Consider the following 20,901-nt stretch of genomic DNA (forward strand, 5'->3'; position numbering starts at 1 on the left):
ATGAAGAAGGGCCATTGCCCGAAACGTCGCCTATTTTGTTTTATAATGAGGCCACACAACACTGCTGTTGGCGGATGTGTTAAGAAGAGCGGCCTCCTTCCTGCCGGCGGTCACGGCCCGTGGCGTCACCGTTGCCAGGCGACCGCGTGGCGACTCGCCCCGCCCGCCCGCACGCCACCGCTCGAGGGCTCAGAGGGCGGTGGTGGTTGTGGTGATAGTGGTGGTTGTGGTTGTAGTGGTGATTGTGGTTGTCGTGGTGATAGTGGTGGTGGTTGTAGTGGTGATAGTAGTGGTGGTGATAGTAGTGGTGGTAGTGGTTGTAGTGGTGATTTACGAGGTTGTGGTGGTAGTGGTGGTTGAGGTTGTGGTGGTGGTCGAGGTTGTGGTGGTGGTCGAGGTTGTGGTGGTTGTAGTGGTGGTTTACGAGGTTGTGGTGGTTGTAGTGGTGGTTTACGAGGTTGTGGTGGTGGTTGTAGTGGTGGTCGAGGTTGTGGTGGTAGTGGTGGTTTACGAGGTTGTGGTGGTGGTTGTGGTGGTTGTAGTGGTGGTCGAGGTTGTGGTAATAGTGGTGATTTACGAGGTTGTGGTGGTAGTGGTGGTCGAGGTTGTGGTTGTAGTGGTGGTTTACGAGGTTGTGGTGGTTGTGGTTGTAGTGGTGGTCGAGGTTGTGGTGGTAGTGGTGGTTTACGAGGTGGTGGTTGTAGTGGTGGTTTACGAGGTTGTGGTGGTTGTAGTGGTGGTCGAGGTTGTGGTGGTAGTGGTGGTTTACGAGGTTGTGGTGGTGGTTGTAGTGGTGGTCGAGGTTGTGGTGGTAGTGGTGATTTACGAGGTTGTGGTGGTAGTGGTGGTCGAGGTTGTGGTTGTAGTGGTGGTTTACGAGGTTGTGGTGGTTGTGGTTGTAGTGGTGGTCGAGGTTGTGGTGGTAGTGGTGGTTTACGAGGTTGTGGTGGTTGTAGTGGTGGTCGAGGTTGTGGTGGTTGTTTATCCACTTCTCCCTGCTGCACGTTGGACCACACGAGTTGACGCCCCACGCGCTTGACCTCGCCGCTCGCGACCCGCCACTCAGACGTGGCCGTCGGGAACGTTGCTGGCCCTGTCAGGTGCCGTGCGGGTGACGGGGGCTCAACTCGCGCCGCGCTCTCAAAGTCGTCAGCCGCGCCGGGAGATCGAACCGGTGACCGTCACTAGTGTCTACAAACCCTACACTGGTCACTCGTGTCTACACACAATGCACACACTGGAGTCACGTGATGTTGATTCGCTAACAGCACTTGCCCCAAAAGTATGTTATGGCTATAGGGGGCATCTTTGTCAGAATCAGAATATGTATTTATACTGCAGGAGGAATCCGATGAGCTGCAAAGCTCTTTCTCACAGATGTCCAGTCGGGGCAGGTCAGAGCGTTACAACAACAAACAATACAAAAACACGATAGGAGTGCAAATTAAAAAAATGACTTTAATAAATGCAACTAAAACTAAACAATTTTCATCTTACTACGTTAGGCCCACTGAGCTATTAGCTTTTTTTTGTTATCAGAAGCAACCTGGCTATCACAGATGATAGCTCGATTAAGTGGCTTATCACGTGGAAATGTATAGCAGCCAAATCACGTGTAAATGTATTTGTCTTTGTGTGTGCAGAAGCACTGCAGGGTGGACAGCAGCACGGGGAATTCCTGAGCTGAGGTCATCGCGATGTCAAGCCCAGGCGACGCCGAGGAAGACGTCACATCTGGCCTCGCGGGTCTGGGCTGGGAGGCGGCCGCGGGGACCGCAGAAGGGGACGGGGAGGCCCCCGGGGAGGCCCGCAGGCTGCAGGGCCACGCCGCTGCCCTCTGCGTGGCCGCCGGGCGCCTGGCCGGGTGGCTCAGCCGGACGCTGGGGTCCATCGAGCACACGTGAGCATCAGCACCTCGTGCGCCGTGTGCACGTGCGGTCAAAACCCCGACTCACACTGGGGTGCCGACATCTCGGCATGCGAGCCTCTCACTACTCGTGCGGTTATGGCCACATTTGTAAACAAGACTTGGGGGGGATCGGCACGATGCGCAAGTGAAACAACACAAAGTGCGGCAGTTACATTTACATCAGCAAACAACGGCAATGTCCTGCATGTCTGCTCATCGGTGACCTTACTGAACTCAATTCTGCACCTCATTGGCAGAGAACACAGTTGGATAGAAGACTTTAAAAAATATATATTTGAACTGGATAATCCCTCCATATTTTAACATCTCTCACCTACAAGTGTGTCTGGCTGTCTCTAAATGTGGAGGGGGGAAAACCAGAGGTCCCGGAGAAAATTCCACGCGACCACGCGGAGAACATTCAAACTCCAAATATACAGGCATCAGGATCGAGATCAAACCCACAACTTCCCTCAACCAGGCGAGGTCGTTAACATCTCACCACCGTGACATGGCACGAATGCAAATATGTTAAACATAAGGACGTGTTGAAGATCCACTATCATTCCATACAGCTACGTTCTTACTTTAGGCAAAATGCAAAGAAAAGAACTAGGTCTTCTGTTGCAAGGTTTCACATTTGCTTCACAGTGGATCATAAAGATCCCCTGTCGATCTTTATTTAGGCCATTGTGTGCTGGTATCATGTTACTCAGTTGGGATTGCAACAGAGCGAATACAACATGTACTCCTTTAGTTTAACACGTAGGCTTTCGCGACCAATATCATCCATAATAAAGGTTTAAAACAAAAACATTTTTAAAACAGTATTTACCGAAAGAAAACGCATACTGATGCCTATCTGAATGCAGAGTCACACCATCACCCCACACACAAATCTGCTCTTATGAAGATGCCCATTCATCGAGCTAAGAAAGTGTCAGATGGTGACAGTCTGAGAAGTGAAATTCAACATGTTAAAGAGGTGCTGAAAATGAACGGTTACAATGATGCACAAATTAACAGGGCATTGAATGCCAAAACCAAATCAAATAACACGAGCATTGAAACTGTAATTAAAACGATCAAAATACCGTACATTGCGCGAGTAATTGATAAACTAGCCAAATGTTTGGAAAACAAAACATCCAAGTTAGATTTGGCACGGTATATAAAATACAGAAATTAATATCTGGTACAAAAGATGTACAGTATTACTGAAGTTATCAACAGAAGGTGTGTACAGGATTAACTGCACTTGTGGCAAATGTTATGTTGGGCAAACAGGACGAATGATCAGCACGAGACTAAAAGAACATCAGAGAGCAGTAGCAGAACACGCGTGCCAACAAGGACACTCAATTGATTTTGATAATGTTGAAGCTGTGCAAAACTAGCTATTACTGGCCAAGACTAATTAGAGAATATATCGAAATTGAAATAAATACAAATAATTTTAACCGTTCAGATAGCTACCGACTTAGTGCTGCGTGGAAGCAAATAATCAAATACTACATTGTTTAAATGCATTCCTATACAGGCCACCATACTTCAATAGGGATTACTGTTGGTGCGGCTATTTTAATACACACAATGGACAGGAAGGACAAGATCAAAGGGCTCGCATAATGCGCATGCATAATGTACGTTGGCTCATTAATCCCCCCCCCCACTTTGCGCAAGAGCGCAGAAGTACGGTCACCACATCTACGCCTCCAGAAAGGAACGAAACAGGTTGACTTCTTCACAAATCTGGCTGTCGCCTGGTAAAGTCACGTAGAAGGGAAATTAATAATAAAACATAATAAAAAACAATTATTATTTCCCTTCTACGTGACTTTACCGAAAGAACCAAGAAGATGAATCCCTGCAGTCACGAAAGCTTTAAATCCAAACAGATTGTAAATGTTGTGGCTTGGCTCTCCAACACACCGGTGGTGCTGTACTCGTGACGAATTGGCATGTTCTGTTTACGTGACAACCCTGACTAGTTGGCTGTGTCGGGTGGTGGTGGGTTTTAACGACACGTTTGCATTCTGACCACAAGTATTGTGGTTAATACAGACATGATTCCTTGTAAAAGGTTTCAGTTTGGTGTTTTAACATCTTGAATTAAAGCTTCCGTGACTGCAGGAATTCATACTCTTTGGGTCTTTCAGTAAAGTCACGTAGATAGAAAGATAATAATAAAATAAATAACATTGAGATATTTACGCGATCTAAACCAAAAAATAAAAATAAACCTCTTATGTACTCCGTTGTTATCATTATTATGAAATGCAAAGGTGAGTGGAAACCAGGGCGGTCAGTGAGCGTATTGACGGCACCTCTGCCCTGTGGCTTCCCGTGACCAGGGCCGTGCCCGGGAGCCACGTGAAGGGGAGCGCCCCCTCTTCGAACCCCGGGCTCCTGGTGTCCATGTTGGGCTGCGGTCGCTTGGGCCGCGTGCTGGCCCGGGCCCTCCTGGACGAGGGTTGTCTCGACCCCACGCAGCTGCTCGTGTCCACGCGCCGCCCACACCTGCTCAGTGAGAATCTCAGCCATGAGCAACTCCATCACAGGCGCTCCAGGGCTCCTAAACAATACTGTTACCTTTTTATTTTACCAGGTAAAGCCCACTGAGCTATTTAGCTCTTTTTCAAAAGCGACCTCGTGATCACCAATGATACAATACTACTCACAATTAAGGTATCATGCATCTTGCTTTCATGTCGGCCCATGGGTCTAGGATGTCCTCAAAGGGGGTGGATCGCGCAAATGATGCTGCTCTATTGATATAATAGCCAGACACTGTTAATCGGGCTTGGTCCATGGTAGACTGCAGAAAATTTCGTATAAATTTTTTTTAACGTTTGTATTTGTTTATCTGTTGATTCAGGGCCCCCTCATTGCCGACTGGGCCCCTGTGCGTTGCGTAACACTGCCACATAGCCCCCCCCCCGAACCCCCCATAGTTGGGCCCCTGGCCTCCCGCCATGCTTTTGGGATACATCCGATTTTCATGTCTTTTTTCGTGGCATCACAAAACGACACGGCCCTGGCGGAACCGTGGGGTGCGAACGTAATGCCGGGGTTTAGCGACCTCGATTTAGCGACCGCGGATCTCTTGACGTAGCAGCTGCCGTGGGGCTGTGGCGTACACACAGGAGATCTGGGAGCGCGCGGTGTGCACTGCTGCTACGACAACGCCCTCGCGGCCTCGTCCCGGCCACCCCTGCTGCTCCTGTGCGTGCTGCCCTCGCAGCTGGACGCGGTGGCGGCCGACATGCAGGGCCTCTTGCACTCGCGCAGCCTCGTGCTGTCGTTCACGAGCGCCGTCCCCCCGCCCAGGTGTGGCCTGCTGGGGGACAGCTGGCCCCTGGCCAAGGGTCTCTAAACTTAAACTAAACTTTTTCTGTTACCAGGTAAGGCCCACCGAGGCTGCTTTGACAGATTCCTTACATTTGTAAAGTGGTGTAAAATCCAGGTTGGCTTTCCCACATTTACAGTTCAAACAATGTCCTTTGCAGGAACACCTGATCGGCTCTGAACATGCATAAAACACCTCTGGGAATTGTTATCCAAATTGGCACCCATGACTTGTACATTTTTGTCCAACCAAAGCCATCTGGAGAAGAGCCAGTAGCTGCAACGTGGTGCTTGTGACCCAAATTCCAGCATTGGTAGACAGCTCATTGAGCGTTGTCCTAACAGAGATCTATTCTGCCCTTGTTCACAGAGATGAGAGCTTGTTTCAGCATATATGACGACAGTCGTGTGAGGTTTTGTAAGTATATTTTTAGTATTTTTTATTTTACCAGGTAAGGCCCACCGAGCTATGTAGCTCTTTTTCGGAAGTGACCTGGCTATCACAAATGACGGCTCAACGAACTGGATTATCGTCATCACGTGGAAATGTATAGCAGGAGTCAAATACTCTAAATGGATGATGTTGATTCTAAATGTGGAGGGAAAAACCGGAGGACCCGCAGAAAAATCCACGCGGCCTCGGGCAGAGAGATGCACAAACTCCAAATAAACAGCAGGCGTCTGGGTTGGGATCGAACCCACGACCTCCTGCATACCAGGCAAGGGAGTTAACATCTCACCACCGCAATACCCATTGTCGATGTCTCAAAGAGGCATCGACCCACGGATTTCCACCGCTACCCCTCCAGTCCCACAAATTGGCCCAGCTGTGACCGTAGCAGAGCTCCCATCTCCCGGTCAGTAATGTGAGGGTTCAAATCTCGGTACTAAGTCGCCTTGGCCCAGTGTTCTAAAGGGGCCAACGAAACAAGTACCACTCATTGGGAAGTCAACAGTGGTGTTTTGCAGAGAGAATGAATGGTCTCTATCATCGGAATGTAGAATTTTCCTGGCCCCTATTACAGATGAGCACTTCCCAGCGATCGTTTGAGTGCGGAGAAACTGAACTTAGTTTCTCCTGTCAACGGTGACTTCATGGCCATGAATTACCCTTTGAGTTAATGGCTCACCTCGGCTGTGTGCTTCGAGCTGGGGTTTGTGGATCACACGTTACACCCGCATGCAGGCCAATGGTTGTCTTAAGCAAAGTACAGAAAGTTATTGTAGTCAAAGTCTTACTCGGAGAGCAACTGACCATCAAGAGTCTTGAGATTCAGACCCTTTAGGATAAAGAACCAGTGTTAACATAATGGGTGTTGGCACATTTGTTACCACACTGCACTGTAACATCCGGGGCAAGTGAAACCTGACCCAGTCCTGCCCTCCCCCTTACAGCAGCGTGAGTTTGCATGGCAGCCAGGTGAGCTCACGACCCGTCTTGCCCACAGCATCCTCCGTCTTGCTGTGTGAGGGCATATGAAGAGTAATAATTACTTTTACAAGCGGAACGCTCGGAGGTTGCTGGGTGGCAAACGACCGAGCTGTGCATTCTGGGTTGAAGCTCAAATTGGGTTTCTCGAATTCCACCCCCCGGAATATTAAATTATTTATTCGTCTGTTGTTCTACCCTGGTCCCAAAACCAGCCCTTTATGGTCATAACCCTTATAATGATAATGATGACAAGTCAACAACTCAGCGGTGTGGAGCCAAGCTCAGGGCTGCTCGAAATCCTGACCCAACACAGAGAGGCCTTTAGATGTTTCTTGAAAGTAGTCCGAGTGCGTTTGATGTTACGGATGTACAAAGGGATAGAGTTCCACACCGAGGGGGTGACTGCAGAGAACCGACATGAGGCTGTAACAGTATAGTGTAGTGTATAGCAGTATATAGTAGTGTAGTGTATAATAATGAAGAGTATAGTGCAGTGTAGCTTATCGTGTAGCGTATAGTGGCGTGAGGTTGTAACAGTTTGAGACGTTAACCCTGAGATGAACTTGGTAGACGTGAAGTTGCCGCAGAGTTGTAAATAGCAGGTGCCCAGACCTAATGGTCACCTGCCTTTCCACGAGGAATAAACTGTCAGGGGTTACATGGGGTGAGTCCGCAGATGTCCCATCTTCACATATGTATCCTCAAAAATAACCTAGCAATCATAACATTTCTATAAAAGGCACATAAACAACATCTATTTAGACAAACTGCCAATATTTGCGGTAGGGACATTTAATTAAGCCAGCAACACACTCCAACAGCTCAGCTGTGTTTGAATTGTTGATGGGAATCCGAAGACATGACAAATGAAATCTCTTCAAACCTTTGTTTCCCTCAGACTGAAGCAGCTCCTTGGGCACGGCAGGGTGATGAAGCCGGAGTTTGTGATGGACTGCGTAGGCCAAGATGACTGCCACACACAGCTGGAAGCGGGTCCTGGACTCAGGCCATCACCCAGAGTCACAGACGGGCCACCTGAGGCTCCCACGTGGGGTGAGCCATAGGGAAACGCAGGGACACGACACATCGCACTCCGCATTTCACGCCACATGAGAGTCTGTCTCGGCAAGGGCTTTTTGAACAACGGCTCTGATCACTTTGGGACCTACAAACGCACACACCACAACCACTCCCAGTGACGCACCACAAGGAAACCGAGCTGCACACCTTTTAAAATAAGCTTATTTTAACCAAGTGAACCAAAAAAAAAATTTGGTTAAATCAAGTGCTATGAACCTAAATTTACTGAGTAAAAGATATAACTAAATAAAATAATGTTTGGTTTCAATTAACCCCTTCCTGTTCCGAGTCGTCTGCAAGTTGCAGGGTGTGAGTGTCCCGTTCACCGCTGAATCTCGGAACGCATAAGCGGGTGTCGTTAATTTGATTTAGAGAGGCGTAGCGCCATTGTTTTTAAAGACATTGTACTCACCGCAGAGAACCATAGCGACACGGCCACTCTATGATAGCTGGCGCCAAACTGTGCCACACGCCCTCCTGCATGGACTTGTACTACAAGTGTAATATAGCTCTCAGAGACGCCGTCTTGTCTTCTGTATATTTATTAAGAATAAAGTCCAATGACAACTCAACACGTAACCGCGAGTGACTCTGTACACTTGGGTAGTGACACAACTCTATTCTGAGAGAACATAGCTTCCACTCTCAAGACAACTCGCAGACGATGGAGACGACCCTATCCAAGGCAACGACGACGACGGCAGCTCCCCACACGAAGCAGCCCCAAGCCTCCGCTCGCGCTCGGTCCGGCCGCACCTGGCCCTGCCGATCACCGCCCTTATTACACTTTCCCGCCATTGGTGCTCTATCCTACATTATATATTATTTATTATAACGCGATTTTTCCACAACGCGGCGTTCTTCAGGAACGCATCGACCACGGCCGCCGCGTTACCGAAGAACAAGAGCGCACGCCAATTCCACCCCGTTGCAACGGTTTGCCTGCAGGCCACATCGCGAGGCCGAACCCCAGAACGCTGGAGCTCTGCGCCTGCGCCGCCCTCGACGCGTGCGCCACACGAGGCCTCCCAGCCACGTCGGCCGCCACCCTCGTGGCTCGGGCCTTCGCGGGCGAGGGCCAGGGCTTCAGGGTGCGGCCGGGACGGAGCGACGGCAGCGGTGGCGACTTCGCACCAAGCCCTGCGTGCGCAGCCTCCCTCATGCCCGACCGGTGGGTTCACGAAAACGTGCGAAAGGGGCTGCCGCCTGACCCCCATGCCCGGACCTAAACCCAGATGCACGTTTCCTCAGCCCAGGTCTTATCAACACCGCGCGGGGTACCGTGATGTGGAGAAATTCTCCTGTTTCGGTCTTAAATAGAGGGATAAATGTGATGTCGTCACTTGTGAGCCAGACGTCACGGTGCTCGAATTGTAAATGTTGGGGGTTTACTCTCCAACACCGGTGCGCTGAACTAGTAACCAACTGGCATATTTTGTTGATGTGACAAACCTTACTAATAGACTGTCTGGTGGTGGCAGGTTTAACAACATTTATACTTAAGCGATCTAACCCAAAAAAACCTCGATTATGGATAATATTGGTCGCGAAAGCCTATGAGTTAAAGCTCTACTGTAATGGAGTTCAGAATCAAAAATATGTATTCATACTGCAGGAATCCGATGAGCTATGAAGCTCTTTTTCACAGATATCCAGTGAGGGGCACAGGGTAAGAATGTTACAACAACAAACAATACAAGACACAATAGTAGTGCAAAGTACAGGAAAGTCAAACAAATCACCCAAACACAAATAAAACTAAACCATCCCCATCCTACCAGGTAAAGCCCACTGAAGTATTACCTAATTTTTCAGAAGCTACCTGGCCACAAATGATAGCTCAACAAAGTGGCTTATCACGTGAAAATTTATAGCAGCAAAATAATCTATTGGCAGCAGAGGAAGGATATTTTGTGAAGTGAGAGGTTTTCATCAGGGGATGTTGTCAATCGCAGAGAAGAAGGGCGGTGGCTTGGACAGTTGGAGGGAGTCGGCAGTTCCTGTACTTTGCAGGACTATCGTGTTTTTGTGTTGTTTGTTGTTGCCACGTTCTTACCCACCCCTACTGGACATCTGTGAAAAAGAGCTTTATAGCTCATCGGATTCCTACAGTATAAGTAAATATTCTGCTTTTGTCAAAACTTATGTTCCCCAATCTCGTACATCTCGAGATAGTTATGTTCCTATTGGACCGTAGTATTTGACAAAATTGTATAAAATGCCCCGTCGTAGTAAAGTGAAATTCCCACAGCAGACTCCTTCATGGCCGCCAATAAATGCAACACCCTAATGCACGTGTAATGACGACTTGACACACTTCTCTTGAGATGGCACTTTATTGAAGACACGTTCACTTGACATCAGGTGGAGACCCCCACTGCAACAGCCCTGAGTCTCCCGCGCATCTCCCTTATATACCAACACGAGGCCACGACCCCCTTCTTGATCATTCTCGCTGACTCTGGACGCTCGCTCCACCGGCAAACTCTACCGTCCTCTTCCGTCACCTGACCACGCTCCCATTCTCGAACATTCCTGTAGCCACCAGTCCCTTCGCACTCACAACTGACTTCCCTGTCATTACCTCCTGTGGCCACTAGTCCCCTCACACCGCATGCAGACGTTTGAATCTGTTCTGCTACGAATCACGTTGTGCTTTGTCTCCGTATGTCTCCTTCTCTTTGCGTGTCTCCTTGTAGGCAGCTGCCCCACGCTGATCTGGTGGTGGCGTGGGCGACAGAGATGCCCCTGTCTCTCTGGCTGGGTGGGCACCCATCGGCGCAGGAGCTTCTGCTCTCTGCTCTGCAAGGGAATGGAAGTGGTGGTGGTCAGGTCTGATGTGCGCCGAGAGGGCAGGCGAGGGTGAGAGTGCGGGGATCGGAGCACGTGGAAAAAAACACGCACTCATATAACTGGTTCTGAACGGAGTAGGTGGATAAAAATGCACTCGCGTGGCCAGGCTGCGAAGCGATACAGAGTTCCTTTACAAGGCACGCAGTCATAATGAGGGGGACTACTGCAGCACGCTGCTTCGGCAGATTCAGTGAAATTTGCACTCATAATTATGGATGCTATGAAGTTGCGCACGATGAGGAAGGGGATGGGGTGCAGGTTCGATAAAAAATTCCCATCAGCTGCGCTCGGTCACTGAAGCACATGAAGCCCATGCTGCCAGCCCCGGTCGAACGGGTTTGGCCAATTCAGTGACTGGCATCAAGAGCCCAAACGCGCTTATCTGAAACTCAGTGGACTCTACAAGAGCAGGCCGTAGCCCAGGCAATAACATGACAGTGCATGTTGCATGAACGAGGTCTCATTGCAAGATCACAGCACACTCCGTCACATTCTGGGGTCCAGGTTAGGGATGGTGGAATATGTTTAGCACATTGGCTTTTGCGACCAATATTATCCATAAAAAAATTAGTTTTTCTTTTTCTGGCTGTCACTTGACGAGGCTGGTTTTTGTAATTGTAGTGACTGTACTTGTCACTGTACGGTGCCGGGCTTGCGAAGTCACGGCCGGTAATATGATTACGGGCAGCCTGGGTTATGGGCTGCAGTACCAACTCTAGCGGTGGTTGGGTGAGCGCTGGTTAGCGTAGAGGCACCGCAAGCAATGTGCGGTGTCGGCTCCCAGCGAGGGAGCGAGAGGGAGTATCAGCCAGCCAGGGTTACTCTGGGGCACGACACTCTGGCTGACCTGTTGTCACGTGACCGGACGATACTGGAGGGGGGGGCCACCGGTAGACGGGGGCCGAGGCGCGGTCACGTGGTCCCGAGGGGCTGTCGGGAACATTCGTGAAGGAGCTCGAGAAGCCTGGAAGGTGGGCGGGGCTAAGGGCGGAGCTGAGGGCGGAGCCAGCCCCAGCCCCGGGGCATCTAACGAGAGCTATGCGAGGAGCTCAAGGTTCTTTATGTGTTGGTGTTCGAAGATCCACGTCGGGGAGAAGAAGCCTCTAGCCATGCGGTCCGGGACCCAGTTTGTGGTCCGGACCGGGATAGCGACCCATGTCTAGTTCTGCGGTAGCGTGGTTAGATGGTCATTCAAGACCCGAGCGTAGGTTGTGTTATGTTACGTACTGTTATGTGAATAAATAGTGTTGCTTCCAAGATAACGTTTGCGACTCAGTTGGACTCACTACATAATTACTAGTGAAACGTCACGGTACTTGGAATTGTAAATGTTGTGGGTTTACTCTCCAACACACCGATGTGCTGAGCTAGTAACTAATTAGCACGTTTTGATTACTTGACAAACCTTACTCATGGATGGAATCTGCGAATCTGCAGGTCCTAAGTAGCCTCTCGTGTGAGGAATGAGGGGGTGAAGATTCGGTGGTCATCACCGCCGATACTTTGAATGCCACCGGACTTGGCCATCGCTTCTTTCCTTCTGCCGGATCCCGCAACACCCAACTTGCCGAACCGCCCTTCACAGTCTCAGCTCCACCATGTGGCCTTTAAATCTTATCCAGTGGAGTGCTATACTGCAGGTGCCACTCCCTGATGTCCAGAGACCTTGAGGGAGAGTTCAAGGAGGGTCAAACTACCCACGGCCTCGGATCAGCTCCGGAGGGGGAGAATGCCGTCTGCCCGATGGCACTCCGCACCGCGTCAAGTGCTGGAGCATCAGATGACGCGTGCTTGAGCAGGTGCAGTGGCAGATGCCTGCGTGTCCGAGTCGGGGCACGGTTCAGCTGGCGGGTGGAAAACCGAACCCTGCCAACAGAAATACATCTCGGTAACGATAGCACGACCCTAGGCCATTTTTATAGCGCAATGCTATCACAGCAGGGGGCGACGTTGGTTAGTCTCGTGCCAAGCGTGTAATTTCCAGGAAATTTTTCAAATTTGGACAATTCCGGCACACTATGGGCCCCACTCGTTTCCCATGATGCCAGGGGATCTTTAACGTCTGCCACGAAACAGACGGCGCGTGGTAGCATTCTAGTCCATAAACCCCCAGCAATAGCTGGGGCGGCCTGCCGGATGCGAACCGCGAACCTCTGCGGCGATGTGCAACCGCTGGGCTGCGTTGCTGCCCCCAACTGAGCAGAGGCCGCCAAAAGCGCGATACGGGCGCCGCCAAAAATAGAGCAGATGTACATTTTAAGCAAAACTCTTTTTTAAAAAAAGAGGCTCTTTTAAAAGCAAAACAACTTTTATTGACAGTTCAAGGACACTAACACGGCTCCGGTGTACTTGTGGAATGGCACGCGACCGCGGCGACCGCTTAAAACCCTCTCAGCCGACACGGCGACTCCCCCGCGATGCGCCACACGGAGCGCAAGGAAACCCCCAGGGAGGGTACAAAATGTCTCGCGTTATAAAAGTCGCGCTCACACCACCGCGTTCTCCATAAAAAAGTGACCCGAGGGTGGCGACGGTGGAAATGGGAAAACAATTTCGAGTACAAAAATTGGCGAGAGAAAACCAGGCTCCGAGTGCACGATGAGGCGTTGTGGGGGGGGGGGGTGGTGGTGGGAGGCCGGGAGGGCACAGAGGAACGCCTCCCGGCTGTCGCTGTTTGAGACGGAGAGCGGCGAACGGCACTGTGGATTTCTTTTTACAGATGTTCCCAATTTGAGGAATTGTTGTAAATACATAAGGACAAAAAATGAGCGAAGAGCATTTACGCCATCACCAAACCATACTTCTGCACAGATAGGCAAGCAAGGTCACATGTGGAATTCTTGCTGAAAAAATATTCGAGCTTTGGAATATACTGCATTTTAAAGCTGGGAGCCTCGACACATAGTCTGTGTGATCCACCAACCCTTGCCTCCACCGTGCTGGACCTCAGGCGCGTCACCACACCCCGCACCTCTGATTAGCACAGGCTACATACGGTGCGAAAGAAGTTCAACATACCTACGTATATACAAATTTAGTTCATCATCAAATTGCCGTTGTTTCAGTGCATCCCCCTCGTGTTTGTCAGAACAAGGTAAAGCAGCAGCATACCTATGAATGCCATGACGTGCTTTTGAGGCCCAGGGAGGTCGAAACTAATCCGGGGCTTCCCTTATTTCAATATACATTAATATGGCCCAATGGGGATCAGAATTAATATTATAACCAAACCCCATGCCCGTGTGTTAAGATTGTGTGGAGAAGAACCCAAAGATAAAGACAAATATCCCCTGTATAGCCTTAACAGACTATAGGGGCAAGTGCTGTTAGCGAGCACCTATGAAGGCCGGCACGGCACACGAGGGGGTGGGTGGCCAGCACCACGCCCGACCGCCTTTGCCTCCCCAGTGGCGATGTTTACACACCGCACCAGGTACTAATTTTGAGGCTGAGTCGACCTAGAGGAGGCCCAGGACCGGTTAAGATAATCGTTACTGGTGTTGGCCATGAGCGGGAATCGAACCCGGATCGCCAGGTTCGTAGCGCAGCGAGCTAATCGCGACACTACCGGTCCTCAAGAACACACGTACTACTGCCACCAACGCCTAAATGCAGTGCTTTCATTTGGGATCAGGCAACTAGCTATACAAAAACATATTTTACGACTGATTTAGCTACTTACATTCAATCGCATATATTACACGCATCTGCACCAGTTTAGCAAACCACAAGCCCGCAACGAATTTGGCACCAAGTGGCAGATAATGACGTCGAGTTGTGCCTCTCAGAAAATCAGATCACTCGCGCTTCTCATCTTTCAAGGGACACACAGCTGTCTACTAAATATTCTCCATACAGAGCACCCATTGTACAAAAGAAGTGGGGGTGACGAGCTGGCCGTCACGAACACGACCACCCAACTGAGCTCACTCGTAATCACGCAGCACGCGGCGCATTCGCGGTACGCGCGAGAATATCTTTACAAAAACAAAAGATTAAAGAGATTGCCGTCAGTTGCCGATTAAACGAGAGCCGTTGATTGCCCACAGACTGCACCGAGTTTGCGATTCCTATGATTCAGTAGAAAATGCCTGAGACTCAAAAAGAGCCAAATTTGGGCAAAGCAGAGTACAATGTTCCAGGTTGACATGCATGGCTACCTTTTTGTTGAAATCTTTTAGTTTTTTGTGTCAGACTATTTACAAATGGATGAGAGTTGATCATTTGGAGAAGTCAAGAAGTGCCAAAATACTTTCAGGAATAAAATCAGGGTTTGGAGAAGGAAGTTTAATTGGCCACTATGTACAGTTACAAGAATGTTAAATCCGCAAGAATATTAAATATGTAACAGCTGGAGACGGGTATCTCGACCTGTCGCATGAGACTCAAAGTCTCAAAGTGGTTTCCCTATGCTGACACAGCCAAGGCAAAAAAGCAACAGCTGATACGCTCTGCTGGACTTCAACCAATTACGAGCTACAACATTAAGCTTGTGAACCGTGCAACCAAAGAAAAGTTTACGGCATCCTAAAGTGAATATGGATTGCGTTTTTAGGAAACATTTATCCAACTGAAGTTATCCGATTAGCCACAAGTGGGCGAGCTGGTTGTGTGTATATCTGGGTTAGTTGAGCGCCAACACTGATGCCTCTATGAAAACCACTCAGTCGGTACTGCTGAGATCTTGATTTAGAGCCTTATTTAAAGAACCCGTTTTTGCAAATTCAAACGTGGATATTGACAATTGACACGCGGGAAAATCACTTTTGAAAAAGAGTCAACGTAGCTCATCGGATTCCTCCAGTAAACCATCAGATTCTCATGAAGTGACCCAAAAAAGTGGTTCTGTGGCATCACCTTGCAGGGCCATTCTTTAAAAAGAATTCTAATTTTGCTCTGCTAACTAACTGCCTCGAATCGGTTTCTATTAAAATGGAGCACAACTGCAATACGTATGACAATAACGCAAGCTTCAAGCAAGACAATTGACGAGTAATAATGCTGCTTGGTATTGATGTAACCACAACAAAATAATGTACACATTTTAGAAGTATCCTGAACATAATCAAAGGGAATCCATAACCGACATGGGCCACGTGTATCGACCGTCAAGGAAGGCAGAGCCCATAGGACAGCTGGGTTATCGTCTGTAGAGTGCGGTTCGTTAATCATGGGCACCGATCGAAACACGAGTCTGAAGCTGTAAAGGTCACTTGGGGGCAGGGACGTGCGGTCAGGGGAGGCAGAGCCTCACCTGTCATACTCCAATGAAAATAGCTGTTACGAAAAGTAAAAAAATAGAATAATCAAATTAAATAAATATTAAGATTTTCCACTGATCTGTGTTATACATGTAATTTCTGTACGATGCCAATCATTTTAAGTCAAAATCGCCAAATTTGCGGAGCTCCGCTGCAAATACAGGAAGACGAGAGGTGAGGCAGCGACGAGCTCAGCCTCCCCTCTTGATTGTGCAACCCCTCAGTAACTGGATTGAGCGCGGGCAATAAGCGCGTGCCTGTTACTATCTCTGTCACGAATGTAATGTTTGTAGACCCCTTCATTTCATGTCCTTGCCTTCCATACTCCAGGTAACTTATTTCACGTATGTGTATAAAGATATTTAAGCTCGCTGGTCTTGTCATGAAACTGCAATGAAAAAGCACCGGGGGAGGCAGCTATCACATCTGCCTCACTGAGGGGGATGTGTCTAACATGCCCCCTCAGTGAGGACACGCCCCCCTCAGTAAGGCCACACCCCCCTCAGTGTGTGAATCTGGCTCTGACACTCGCTAGTGCCTCCCCAGCTATTGACCTCACCACACGTCACTGCTTGGGGAGGGGGGGTGACGTCACGAGATGCTCACGCGAATGTCACTTCGCTCTGCAGAGTAGCGCCACCGCCTAAGTGTGGACTGGGCTGACACGACTGTGCAACGTCGCCAATGCAATTACACAGGGAAGCGCGTTCCAGGAGCAATCGGGGAACCCACGTTCTCCCCCCCCAGGTGACCGCGTTCGTAAGCTTGAGCTGCCCCTGCAATAATTAGAAGTGCAGAAAAAAGCACCTCGGCTCGCTCACACGCACGGCGAGCATCTCACCAACGCACACTTGGGTGGTGCCTGCATGTCGACGAGCCGGGTGCAGCGAGACCAATCAACCCGGCACCAGCAGCAGCAGCAGCACACTGCCCTGGCCAACACAGCTCGAAGATTTTAGTTTTACCTTGATGGAAAATTTTTTTTTACAGTTTTCAGGTAAAGTCCACCAATTATTTGATTTTGCTCGTCTTCCTTTCAGAACAGCAAATAATGGGAGTCTGAGGGAGACAAAACCCGTGTACGCAGTGGTCGTCTCTACTGTCACGTTTTACATCCCTCTCCCTATTACTGATTTTTCTTGGCCCCATGTAGGATTAGGCCCACTCCAGTTTCTATCAAGTTGACATGGAGACTTGAATAAAACTACATTTTTGTAATATAACGAGTATAGTTTGATTTATAAATGAATCGATGAATACAACACGAGTCCAACCGGGACAACGTTTTTTTATGACTCGTTACAAATTTTGGTAATTTATTTAACATGAAAAATAATAACTTATCTAGCAAGCTTGCTCGCGCGTGCATGTTGTATGTGCTTAACAGGTACTCGCTAACAACATTGCAATGACAGCCTCTGCTCTGTATGGACAACGCAATGTGCGCGTTTGGAGGGGCTTGTGCGCTGTGCTATAATCCCAGCAGTAGAACCTCGATTTGTGACAGTTGTGCACAAACCATCAGTGGCCATTTGACATCTAAATCCACCACCGTGGGTCTCCTCTACGTGGACTCGGCCTCAAAAATTAATAGCAGATGCGCCAGCTGAAAACATCAGCAATGGACAGACAACTGTGGTCCGATCACCCCCAGAGTAACAACGTTGCCGTCTGACAGCACTCACCCCATCAGGAATAGCTAAGGCTATGAACCTTTGAAGGTTGTAGATCGGTTCTGTAAGTTTGCGGGTGTGGGTTAAATTAGCTCCGATCCCCCCCCCCCCATGTTGAACACATACAACTGCCAAGCACTTTCAGATGTAACTGCATCTAAACTCTGCACACCGTATCTTAACAACTGAAATGACCAGGCAGTGTTTTGAAGGACAGACGTGGCGTGACCGTGTGTTGTACATACAGGGGACGCAAAGTGTACATCACAAACGATGGCAGGAATGCAAATCATGTCTAAGGCACCACTTGTCTTTACATCCCTCACACAATTATATGGTATACGGGTAACATGTTACGTATATTAATAAAAGCTAGAAATCACAAATGCTCTGCTATATTTGTTTCAACTCACTTGCTCCTGCAACACTCAAGGCATTGAAAAGATAAAATACTCAAATATTTCACCAATTTAAGACCATCAACGCTACGGCATGAAGGGAAATTTACAAGCGGGCATAATTAACTCGCTTGCAATTACGTTACCGTACTTGTTGAATTGTTATCACCACCCAAATACCGACTGTGCTGTCAATGTCGTTAAGCAGCGGAGCGAGGAAACGTCCAGGAAAGAACTCCCACAGGTGGCGGAACCACACGCCGCCACATCAGTGAAGTCCCAGACACCACAGAACCACTTCGACGAGTCACTTAAAATAACATCTACACTGGACGGCTTCAGTGGAAATCTACCTCGAGTGAATACACGGGTTCTTCCAGGGTTAGTCCATTTGGTTTTTATACTTTATCCCTCAGAGCTGGGCCACATTAAGTTAACACCTTTCCCGTTCCAAGTTGCAGGGTGGGGGGGGGTCCCTGGCCACCGTTGAATCTCGGAACGCACAAGCGACTGAGCGTTAACTTTACTTTTAGAGGCGTAGTAGCGCCATTGTTTTGAAAGATATTGCACTCACCGCAGAGAACCGTAGCAACACGACCGCATTCTACAATAGCTGCCGCCAAACTGTGCCACATGCCCTCCCGCATGGCGTTGCGGGAACCTCGGTACCGATAAAGTTATTTTGTCGTACACGTACGTCATCGGAACAGAATCGGAAGAGAAACTGATGACGTGCATGTATGTCATCGGAACGGGAAAGGGTTAAAAACCAAACCTATCTGAAATTTTAAATCCATTTTTATTCATCATGGCTGGCTACCTAGATTCATACCCAGGATTTCCAAAGTGGTGGCTCGGTGTTCTAACATGGCCATTATGAGTCTCGTGATCCACTTCAGCTGATCTTAAAATGCGAGTGGTTGCCAATGACAACAAGGAGGCACTCTGCGTCTTGAAAGCACAAGTTTCCTTGTGTGGAGGCCGGGGTTTTCAGGGCCCGGCAAGTGGAATCGTGTGGACCCGTGACTCTGTTCCATCCCAGTCAGAGATGACGCCATTGTAAAACTTTGAAGAACTAGGGGAGGTTCTTGACTAGCCAAAAACTCAGCTCACAAACTGCGTCCGTCTTCACACTTTTGGGTTTGAAATTACGCTTCTCCATGGAGTGAACCGACTATGAGGGTGGTTCAGTATTCACCCACTTTTAGTTCTGGAAAACTTTGAAAGCAAAATGAAGTGGCAATAGCCCTCTTCTCAACGTATCCCCCATGCTAAACATGCACATCTCCCATCGGTGCCTTGATGCCTTAATTTCAGAAGCATATTATTCTTAAATAACAGGTTACACACGGCCATTCTCAATTGTGACCTGACAGAGACATTTGTCCAATCAGCTGAGTTCAGTGTTAATTTAGAGGCTAATTTATCTCGTTTTGTCTGGCTGTGCTTGAGGTTTATTACGGATACAATGAGTATTGCTCTGTGGCAAGTCATCAGTGACTGTTCTTGGAACAGACTGGTCTTTGGCAGACGAATGCATGGAAGCCAGGAGTTTTAATACGGAGTAAAAACATCTTTTATTTTCAAACAAACTGACTTCATCTATCCCATTTGGCATGAACATATGTGAATGTGCACTTACTCTACTCAACCAGGTGGTGCAGTGGTCAGGGGGCTAACAATCAGAAACTATCAATTAAAATGTCACTCGGTAAGCAACTCGGCATTTGTGCGCCTCCCATAACCAATAAAATCAGAACCACTGTGACAAAAACGACAGTAGTTGTGTTACAGAAGTTTGGCTCCCATCAGAAACCACGGTGGCAAAATGACAATAATTGTGGTAGGGAAGCCTAGCTCCCATCAGAACCACTGTGGCGAAACGACCGTAGTTGTGTTATGGAAGCCTGGCTCCCTTCAGAACCACTGATACAAACGACAGTAGTTGTGATACGGAAACCTGGCTCCCTTCAGAACCACTGTGATACAAACGACAGTAGTTGTGGTACAGAAGCCTGGCTCCCAGCATAGGAAATAATTTCCATGAGTGGCTAAGAACCACCAACTGACTGCAAAAAGAGATGCTTTGTCTTTTCTCTAAGCACTGCACCGACTAGCTACCCAAATTAAAACTGAAGCCAAATATATACATAAATAAACATTACAATAATGAACATGACTGAACAGTGACCGGACACAATATACAAAGCCGCGTCTGTGCACGCTGCCTCCTCGGCTACCGAGAGTAAAACCGGCACCCTCTCCCCCTACCCCCGTTTTCCCATGTCACACTCCCCCCCCCCCCCCCCATCTCTCGTTTGGTCGATTTCGGGCTCTCGATCAATGAGGCCTCGTCGAAAAAAACTCGTGCCTCTCAGCCTCACCTTCCAGCGTCCACGCAGCTGGCAGTGTCGCACACGAAAGCGTCGGGGAGGCCCGTGTATCAGAGACACGGTGACTCGAAGCTCCACGAGCCCTCGCCGCCACCACCGCCGCTGCTGCTGCTGCCGCTGCTGTCGATGCCGCTGCTGCTGCACTGAGCCCATGGGCGGCATCAAAGCACACGCCCCTTGGGCCTCCCTCATCCCTCCGTCCCTCTGTTCCCCCGCTGCCGAACCCGGTCACTTGACACAAACGCACCGCACGCAGCTCCAAATCCCGCCCTACCACTCGGCGTCTCCGACCGCTTTGGAGAAAACGTAATCCTTGCCGTTGAGGTTCATGATGCCATCCTTGAGGTGGAACTTCCATCGGTTTTTGCTTCTGTGAATCTGGTGGGAGGGAGCGAGACGGAGACATAAACGGAGAGAGATTGAGGGAACAGACAGAGATATAAACAGACGTGTAAATGTTTCTTGCTAAAACTGATAAAAGCACAAATAGGATGTAAAAATAACTTTATTTACATGCATACTCTTTGGTTCTTTCGGTATTTACATCCCTTAAT

At 49.0% G+C, this 20,901-nt stretch overlaps 2 protein-coding genes across 4 annotated transcripts in view; one reads left to right on the forward strand and one right to left on the reverse strand.

The window, feature by feature from the left end:
- Positions 1-103: 103 nt before the first annotated feature.
- NOXRED1 (NADP dependent oxidoreductase domain containing 1) lies at positions 104-12,015 on the forward strand. The gene is made up of 7 exons (XM_078602619.1): positions 104-1,174; positions 1,644-1,900; positions 4,264-4,436; positions 5,056-5,239; positions 7,588-7,742; positions 8,718-8,940; positions 10,469-12,015. Exons 2-7 carry the CDS (start codon positions 1,698-1,700, stop codon positions 10,605-10,607), a joined length of 1,077 nt encoding a protein of 358 aa, XP_078458745.1. The 5' UTR covers positions 104-1,174; positions 1,644-1,697; the 3' UTR covers positions 10,608-12,015.
- Positions 1,435-20,901, reverse strand: part of LOC144723693 (transcription initiation factor IIA subunit 1-like) — a 72,067-nt gene continuing 52,600 nt past the window's right edge. For all 3 annotated transcript variants that reach the window (XM_078602617.1, XM_078602618.1, XM_078602616.1), the window contains one exon: positions 1,435-20,725. In XM_078602617.1, the coding sequence (XP_078458743.1) occupies positions 20,618-20,725 (108 nt within the window). In that variant the 3' untranslated portion in view covers positions 1,435-20,617. The remainder of the gene's footprint in view (positions 20,726-20,901) is intronic.

Source organism: Lampetra planeri, chromosome 18 (genome assembly GCF_965212315.1).
Source record: "Lampetra planeri chromosome 18, kcLamPlan1.2.h2, whole genome shotgun sequence".
Taxonomy (NCBI): Eukaryota; Metazoa; Chordata; class Hyperoartia; order Petromyzontiformes; family Petromyzontidae; genus Lampetra; species Lampetra planeri.

Excerpts from the sequence above, each read along its gene's own strand:
- NOXRED1 (XM_078602619.1), top strand. The coding sequence starts at position 1,698 with ATGTCAAGCCCAGGCGACGCCGAGGAAGACGTCACATCTGGCCTCGCG. Across the intron at positions 4,437-5,055 it reads GCGCCGCCCACACCTGCTCA|GAGATCTGGGAGCGCGCGGT; the intron begins GTGAGAATCTCA and ends GCGTACACACAG. Across the intron at positions 8,941-10,468 it reads GCCTCCCTCATGCCCGACCG|GCAGCTGCCCCACGCTGATC; the intron begins GTGGGTTCACGA and ends GTCTCCTTGTAG.